General features: G+C 32.6%; 1 protein-coding gene across 6 annotated transcripts in view; it reads left to right on the forward strand.

The window, feature by feature from the left end:
• SENP6 (SUMO1/sentrin specific peptidase 6) overlaps positions 1-9,168 on the forward strand; it is a 108,042-nt gene extending 98,874 nt beyond the window's left edge. For all 6 annotated transcript variants that reach the window (XM_015569432.1, XM_015569431.1, XM_015569437.1 and 3 more), the window contains 5 exons: positions 3,621-3,724; positions 5,205-5,293; positions 6,786-6,854; positions 6,946-7,096; positions 8,637-9,168. In XM_015569432.1, coding sequence (XP_015424918.1) covers positions 3,621-3,724; positions 5,205-5,293; positions 6,786-6,854; positions 6,946-7,096; positions 8,637-8,846 — 623 coding nt within the window. In that variant the 3' untranslated portion in view covers positions 8,847-9,168. The remainder of the gene's footprint in view (positions 1-3,620; positions 3,725-5,204; positions 5,294-6,785; positions 6,855-6,945; positions 7,097-8,636) is intronic.
• The last annotated feature ends 457 nt before the right edge of the window (positions 9,169-9,625 follow it).

A 9,625-nucleotide genomic window follows, 5' to 3' on the forward strand; every position in this document is an offset into this window, starting at 1 on the left:
CATGAAATTCCTCAGCCTCACTAGCTAATGTTCTTCGCCGTTACCCCTTGGTCAAGCCCCAAGACCCACCCTCAGTCTCTGGTGTTGGGTCCCTCGGCTCTCCACCCTCCAGAATGGGATGTTCAGGGTGTAACCTCACAACGCCTGCAACCCAGGCGGGGAAGGAAGTTACATATTTCTAGCACTTGTTATGGAAATCTGAGGTTTCTGTTCAAATACTTAAATTTCATGTGAAGTTGATTATATAATTTTCTCTCCATCCCCAAGGTAAAAAAGTCTACTCCATTAAATCGATACAGTGCTATAGTGTATACCTTGTAAACTTACTAAACTGTGAATAGATCCTAATATATTTTTTTGGAGGAAAAAGGTCAGTATAAAGCGTAGAAAAATGTATGTAAATTCAGAAAGAACCTATCAAAAATTGTGAATACTGAGCATACTCTTGGTACTTTTACCAGTTTTAGTAAATCAGAAGAAAGCTATTGCTGAGGTCTTAAATATTTTTACTTTTTATTTAGTTTGACATACTAAGCTGCATAAAGCTAATTATAGCACTAGAGTATTTATATATGTGCCCTTTTGGAGATAAGAGGCAGAAAAGGGGAGTGGTATGTGAATCTCTTCATTGAACTATTTTTTTAAATTCCCCCTTTGATCAGTAATTTCATCCATTTTAATGTGAATTCAAATGAAAAATCAATTAAAGTGCATGATTTAAAAACCAAGTAATGGGACAAAAACCTAGGGCTTCATATATACAAACTCCAGAAATTCCTAGTGGCCTTCTACTACAAATTAATGTTCCAGTCTTTAAAGTTGTAGTAGCAGTTAAAGTTGAGTAAATATTCTCACAAATGCTAGTGGAGACCGCAGTAGGAATAATCTGTTTTACGTAATTTGCCTTTCAATATTCGTTTATTCTAAGTATTTTTTTATTATTATAGTTTGTGCATTTGGTATTTGTTTTGGCTTTTTTTTTTTTAGTATGTGTGTAATATCTTAAAGGAAATTAATTTACCTTTATTGTGTGCGATACACTGATATTTTCTATTCCCTTGAATTAATCTAATAGTGGTAGTGCCCCACAGTTTGAAAAAAAAATGGTGCTCTAAAAAAAGAGAAAAAAAAATGGTGCTCTACAGTAGGTGTGTGCATTTTTCAAGAATGAGGTCCCATAGCTTTCATCCGATGCTTCAAAGGGATCATTCACCAAGAAGCACATTAAAGAAGAGTTTCTCTAGAGGTAACCTTACTACCTCAGAGAGGATGGTTAAGCAGTCTATCCTATATAAAATGAAAACTTCACTAAAAATTAGGATACAGAAAGCTTATAAAAATTTTTGTGACATGATTAAGATCTTAGTAATTGATTTCTGTTTGGACTGGGAGTATATTGGCAGGACTTAATGAAGCATTTTAGACAGTTTTAATATAATATTAAGCATCAAATATATACAGTTATAAGTGTTGTCTATTGATGTCAGATAATATGCTATAGTAAATAAGTGGAATTATATCTTCTCACAGGAATTAGGTTCTTTTAAGGTCAACTGTAGGAAAATAATATGTGGTATCTCTACTTTCATTTGCTGTTTTTTCCGTTGGGCACCACATGAAATAGTTGTCTTGAATGGAACATGAAAAATGTGTGTGTTTGATCTCTAGACCAGGGGTGGGCAAACTTTTTGACTCAAGGGCCACAATGGGTTCTTAAACTGGACCGGAGGGCCAGAACAAAAGCATGGATGGAGGTTTGTGTGAACTAATATAAATTCAAAGTAAACATCATTACATAAAAGGGTACGGTCTTTTTTTTTTTTTAGTTTTATTCATTTCAAACGGGCCGGATTCAGCCTGCGGGCCGTAGTTTGCCCACGGCTGCTTTAGACTCAAACTCAGACATCTTCAAGTGATCTCACTATGAAGCTCTCAGGAACTGGGACTGATTGAGAGAACAGTTGATGGAGTTGCCACCTCTCACTTTATATCAGAGCATTTGTTTACTGAATGAAATGGTTGAAGGAATTGATTACACTAGTTAAAATTATTGTTCCATTTGAAATGCGTATACAGTTTAATTTGGTTATATGACAGTTTTGTAGATATAAATAATTTACCTCTAGAATAACTTGATTGTAATTAACTAATTCTAAATTGCTTGAGGATTTGAATAAATTTTATTCAAATATAGTTGTTTTGGCTTCAAACATAAAATACAGGTGTATGAAAAAGATAAATTTAAAAAGTTATTCTTGCCCTGGCCGGTTTGGCTCACTGGATAGAGCATCGGCCTGGGGACTGAAGAGTCCCAGGTTTGATTCCGGTCAAGGGCATGTGCCTTGGTTGCAGGCACATCCCCAGTAGGCGGTGTGCAGGAGACAGCTGATCGATTGCTTCTCTCTCATTGATGTTTCTAACTCTATCCCTCCCCCTTCCTCTCTGTAAAAAATCAATAAAATATATTTAAAAAAATAAAATAAAATAAATAAAAAGTTATTCTTTGCATAGCTAAAGGATTTACTCTAGTGCTTTATTAGTTATTTTAAGTAGTGTTTTTGATTACAACATTTAGATTTTTATACATGTCCTTTTAGGAGCACATTTTATTTCTCTGTTTTCTCATTCCATCTTTCTTAGATTACTATTCTTAATTCCATTCTAAAATCATATGCCAAACTAAATTTTTCCCTATCTTAAAATTACACTTTTTAAAACTTGGAAATACTATGCTCTACAATAAACAATATTGGTATAGTTGGTATTAAAGTGCCTGACTCAGTTTTCATGTAAATCATATTCCTTTGAAACATTTTATGTGATTAGCTTCTTTAAGCAAAATTATAGATTTTTAAGATGATTCTTGAAATAGACCTTTAAAAGTATTCATTTCAAATTTTTTATGAGTCAGTTATTTTTGTACTACCAGCATCTACATTAGGCTTGTGTTGTTTTATTTTATTGAAAAATGAATATAACCAGACATGAAGGAAACATATACCGAGTTGGGGGACTCATCCGTAACTATTCTAACATGAAGATTATTTTCGTTTTTGTCTTTTCCTTTTTATTTGTCCAAAAGCAAGCCTATTTTAATCGTGTTTATTTTTTTTATCCTGTATTGTACAGTTTTTCTCACAGTTTTAGTTTAAAATGTACAGTTTTTCATTTCATGTTCTACCATTTAATAATTGTCTTATTAGAATAATATCTGTCATTTAGGTTATTTTCTGACTATTGTCGCTTTTGTTATTAGTTAAAGATATCTGACACACCTAGCACAAAAATATTTATTTATATACATCTGTAGGTATAATATATTCATACTTGTATTTAAATATATTTATATATTTATATTTAATCATATAATTGATGTCTAGTTTTTAAGTTTTAATGACTTTTAATGTCTGAATAATAGAAACAATTCTGGAATTGACATGCCAATCCAGGGTTTAATTAAAAGTAATTTATTTTATATTTGGATACTACATGCTAAGGCAGATGTTGTATACTTAATTACTATATCCTTTATTGATTACCTGCCTAACATCTTATAGCCTATATACTATAAGTTATATGCATGGACTTTTTAAATTATATAATGTTTCTTATTAATACAGATGGTTTAAGCAAAATCAGACTAAACTATAGTGATGAATCAGCTGAAGCTAGTAGATTGCTTGAAGATGAATTCATTGACTTTTCAGAAGATCAGGATAACCAGGTGAAACTTACTTGACAAAAAGTTCTGGTGTTTTATCTAATTAAGTGTTTTTCTTTGGAGTCTTACAGGTAGTTTCTTCAACCAGTAACTCATGCATCTGGACTTGGTTTTCATTTTAAAACACAAATTAAGTTTTCAGTTCAGAGGTTGCTAGGATAAATGTGCTAGTGCTGTTTTCTTTTAGTTTTGAGCCACCCTCCTCACCCCCCAATTGTAGATGAAACTAAAAATACCCACCATTTTAATAGAAAATAAATTTTTTCAAATCAACACAGCCACCACCCCTACCACCCTTTCTCTTCCTCTTTTAAATTGTTTATGGGCTATATCTAACCTTTGGTCTAACTTGACATTCAGAAGATAAATGTTTAACATTTTGATTATATTAAACTAAAACTGTATTATATTCTTCTACATTTTCAGTGATTTTTGGAGGGGTCTAATTTAATATATATGGCAGGAGCAAATAATACTTAGTTAAAACTAACATAGGTCTACTCTGATATTTATTTAATGTCTCACTTGCTCCAATAAACTTTACTAACACCAAGAATAAAATATATTATTTAAAATATTTTATAATTTCAGTTAAAAATGGCTTTATATCTAGAGAAAAGTTTATAAAAATCCTATAGCATACTATTTCTTTAATTCTTTAACTTTTTTTAGTTAGGACAAGCTGAATTTATTTAGTAGCGAAGATAGCTTTATACTGCACAAATTTTCTTCTCTTGTGAACAAAGCCATTTTTGTGATGTTTAAATGGTCTATATGGCTATAAAACATAGTTTTTCTCTCAAACATATACAGACATATATATGGGTTATATATAAGGCGTATAATGAGCACTCATGCGTCTTTGGTCATAGCACTTATTTTATTTGTAAGGTTGCCAAAAGCTTTTCTCATAGAACAAAATAAGCTTTGTTTGTTTTACATGCAAGATAATTTATAGAATAAGACACTGTCATTAAGCTGTCTTCTCTCAAATGAAGTGGATATATGGTTTTGTTAAGGAGAACAGTGTTTCCAAAAACCCTTGAAATATTTCTGATTTTTAAAAAATTTATGTAAAAGAGTAATAAATAAAAGTTACTCATGTCCTATTATGAAACAGTTATCTTAATAACCAGCTAACTTAATTTTTATAGAAACACCTAAAATCAGAGCAATGGTATTTGACCAGAGAAGAATCAGTCGTAATATATTGTCTTTAAAAATGTATTCTAGATTGAGCATATGATGTAATAACTTTTCAGATTCCTTTGATTTGTAGTTTCTTTTCATTAAAACGTCAGTGTTGTGATATTAGATAATTGGAATCAAGTGACATCCCAATTTTTGTGTTAGATCACCTGACTAGAAATGTTTTTGACATATTTGTTATAAAAGATTTCTATCCTCAGTAGTTCTACTTTGGTAGGTTATTAGTTATTTAGATTGTATATTTTCAATACTAACAGCAGGCTCTCTCTTATAGGATGACAGTAGTGACGATGGATTCCTTACCGATGACAATTGCAATTCAGAAATAGGACAGTGGCATTTAAAGCCTACTATCTGTAAACAGTAAGCATTGACTACATGAAAATCTTTATTTATGTACCTTCATAAAATAACATGACTACACAGTTTTTTGTTTTGTTTTTTAAATATTTTTATTGATTTCAGAAAGGATGGGGGTGGAGAGAGAGATAGAAACATCAATAATGAGAGTGACTCATTGATCGGCTGCCTCCCACCCACAATGGGGATCAAGCCTGCAATCCAGGCATGTGCCCTGACCCAGAATCAAACCGTGACCTGATTCATAGGTCGATGCTCAACCAATGAACTACACCAGCCGGGCTAGACAGTTTTATTTAAACAAGTACTAAGCAAAAGTCACAATGGCTGTCAGTTTCATTGAGGAAAACTGGATCATGCCCAATGTCCAAGGATCAAATGGAGAGAAAGAATAATTATTTTAGTCCTCCATTTTTTATGTGTGCATGCATGCACACACAGACATTTCTACCCCAAATGAGAGTGAGTTCATTTTGGTTTTCGGAAGTAATACTATATTCTGAGGTCTCTCTAGGGGCTCCAAGCTTCTTAGGTGGTGACGTATTGCCTATTTGTAGACCTCATCTTTTTTGGCTTCTTTTTCTTACCTTTTGTTTTTTTTTCTTTGTAGAAAATGTTGGTTAAAACTCCATTAACAGCTTTTGAAAAGTAAACCTCATTTATAAAGAAAAATATAGAGACCTTGAACAGTGAAGAGATCTCCAAATTCCACAAAATTTTAGCCAGGAAGAACCTAGACCCGTGGTCGGCAAACTGCGGCTCGCGTGCCACATGCGGCTCTCTGACCCCTGAGTGTGGCTCTTCCTAAGCCTTAGGAGTACCCTAATTAAATTAATAACAATGTACCTACCTATATAGTTTAAGTTTAAAAAATTTGGCTCTCAAAAGAAATTTCAATCGTTGTACTGTTGATACTTGGCTCTGTTGAATAATGAGTTTGCCGACCACTGAACTAGACCTTTAAACATTAAAGGTCACTTTGCACTACATTAGACTTCCTTACCTTTACTTGGGTTTATAACAAAATTTTGAAGGTTGAGGCTTATAGTGAGTGTTCAAAGTGGAATCACTGGATTCTTAATTAATTCTTGTATGTGACTTTTACCTGTTTTGTTACCTGTAATAGGTTTTAGTTACAAGTGTGATTATTTTCTTCTGCTTTTGGTGGAATATAGGTATTCAAATTTTCAGAATGGTTATGACTTCCTATTAAATTTTGAAGTATTTTTAGAAACCTACTATGGAACTTTATTGAAATATATTGACAACTAAAATATGGCTAAATTACTACTTTATTATTTGCTATTTAACATAGCCATGGCTATTTAAGTATTATTAGGGTATGTATGTCTATAAGGTTTATTCCCACCACCCTCCCTAACTTTTAGGCATGCAAAGGGAATATTGAAGGTTTTAAATTGTATTGCTAATGCACATCTCTTTATGCTCTTTTAACATTATAAGGTGTTAACATTTGGTCCTTTCTACCATGCAGACCTTGTATCCTACTGATGGACTCACTCAGAGGCCCTTCTCGATCAAATGTTGTAAAAATTCTGAGAGAGTAAGTTCAGAACTGCACCTCGTACTTTGTATTCTGTTAGAAATAAAGAACTATATATATGCATATTCTTACTACATATTTATTGTTGCAGGTATTTAGAGGTGGAATGGGAAGTTAAAAAAGGAAGCAAAAGAAGTTTTTCCAAAGATGTTATGAAAGGCTCTAATCCAAAAGTACCCCAACAAAATAACTTCAGTGATTGTGGTGTATACGTATTGCAGTATGTAGAGAGCTTTTTTGAGGTGGGTTTCAAATTGTTGGATATGAGATAATAAATAGTAAAATACTATTTGGGGTCTTATGTTATTATAAAATAATGGTAAGTAAATATTTTGAAGAGTTTGAAAAACTATCATTTCAAAAATTATTCCAAGGAGCAAAAACTTCCAAATTGGAGAATTTTTAAGACATAAAAAGGTTATATATTTCATCACATCTAAGCCTTGTGAACTCATTCCTCATCACTAATCAACTCCCCTTCCCCCTGGCTCTTTCTACCTTAAGAAATCTCTCCCATGATGTGCATTGCCCCTTTCACTCTCTTTTTTCCTCTTCACAGATATATTTCTGGAGATGTATTTATATTCACTATCTTCATTTCCACAAATTCTGCTTCTCAAATCTCTGTAGTCTGGCTTCATCCTCATTCTTATATTGAATTTGTTCATGACCTCTAAGCACCATTTGACATTGACCATTCCCCTCCTCATAACACTTTCTTCCTTTATCTTAAGAGATGCAATAACACTCATGCATATTTCTCTTGGATATTCTTTCCAGTTATATTGACTCCTTTTTCTTAATTCACTATTCAGTGTACCATAAATGTTATCACTTCATGTTAAATATGTTCAGTTCTTTATTTCTGATGCCACTTTTGAAGTTCAGTATACTAGCATCATTATTCTAAACTACTGCCTCCTACCTTCTGTTTTTCACAGTTGTTTTCCAGAAACCCAAATCTAGTCATGTTACATTAAATCTCATAATGGCTTCCTGTTGCTCTTGGATTAAAGAAAATTCATGTGGCCTACATGATCCAACTCCTGTCCAACCTCCTAACCTCATTTCCTACCATTCTCACTCTAGCATTCTTCATACCAGCCACCTGAGTGTCATTCAGTTTCTCATATTGTGTCATGTTCTTTCTCATCTCTAGACCATGATACATAGTTCTTTACCTGAAATGTTCTTTCCTACTGCTTCTATCATTTCTTATTTGGCTAACTCCATTTAACTTCGGGTCTTAGCTTAAATATTACTTCTTTTTGGAATTGTGTTTAGCCCCCACATATGTATAGGACTATCTGATTCTACCTGTCACAATATTTGTCATATTCATTATTTTAATTGTTGTCTGTCTGTCTAGAGTCAACAAGCCTTTTTATAAAGGGCCAGATATTAAGTAATATTTTAGGCTTTGCAGCTATACAGTGTCTGTTCCTATTCAATTCTGTTGTGGCAAGAAAGCATATACAGACAACATGTAAATGAGTTAGTGTAACTGTGTTCCAACAAGGCTTTATTTACAAAACGGGCAGTAAGCAGAATTTGGCCCACTAGCTGCCATCTGCTGACCCCTGATCTAGACGACCATCTGTTGGCAGAAGCTATCTATCTCCTGTGCTGAGCAGAATGCCTGGCATGTTGATAGATAATGACTGAATACATAATAACTGAGTTGTTGATTTTTAATTTTTAATGTTGGAAAGCTTTTGTGTTTTAACTTAAACTGTTATTCCTTATAATTTTCTAATATGCATCTAACATCTTTATTTTCAGAATCCAATCATCAATTTTGAACTACCTATGAATTTGGCAAACTGGTTCTCTCCCCCAAGAATGAGAACAAAAAGAGAAGAAATTCGAAACATAATTCTAAAGCTGCAGGAAGATCAGAGTAAAGAGAAAAAGAAGTATAAGGACACGTACTCAACAGACACATCTTTCGATGAAGGAACAGAACAAAGTATCGACAGTATCTCAGATTGACCATTTCTGATTCTTGTCAGTGTTGTCCTGAGAAACAGGTGACTTTCATCTTTGGGTGCAGACAGTAAAGAACTGAAGTGCTCACTACTCAGAGTGATTTGAAAATGTTAATGCTTGTATAAATGTCATATAATTAATTTCCAATGGAGTATGTATTAAGTTAGTCTGTAAATATGTTAATGAGGCCAATTTTTCCAGCATTTATAATTATTTTTTTTTCACTTGTTAGGAAGCTTTTGTTATGTATTTTCTGTTAATAGTACTGAAAACTGCAACTTCTAAACACTAAATAAATATTTATAGGAGGACATGATTAATTTGATATTCTTTAGTGAATTTGTATTAAATTCCTCGGTGTGTGTCATATATTTCATGGGAATGATTCAAGTATCTATGATAATTTTTTGACCCTTTGCATTTCTAAAGTAACTTGAAATATGAGAATAAGATGAACTCTAAGGCATTTTGAACAAGAAAGACATCTTTATGTGCTTGTAAAGCAGGGGGAAAGACAACAGCTTTTTAAATTCATATATTCCCTTGTATCCAAAAAACTCCAAAATGGAATAAATATAATTTTACATAAATATTTAAGGAGAAGTAATTCAAAGAATAACCTTGAATTAAACTAAATAACTGCTTTATCATATATTATTGCCAACTACATTTCTGAAGACGTCTGAGGCTCAGGTTAAAACTATTTTGATAAGTGCAGCTCGAATTTCAAATATCCCATGTTATCTTTCTATATTATAGCTTAAAATATTCTACAATATGTG

The sequence above is a fragment of the Myotis davidii genome, unplaced genomic scaffold (assembly GCF_000327345.1).
Source record: "Myotis davidii unplaced genomic scaffold, ASM32734v1 scaffold104, whole genome shotgun sequence".
Lineage (NCBI taxonomy): Eukaryota > Metazoa > Chordata > Mammalia > Chiroptera > Vespertilionidae > Myotis > Myotis davidii.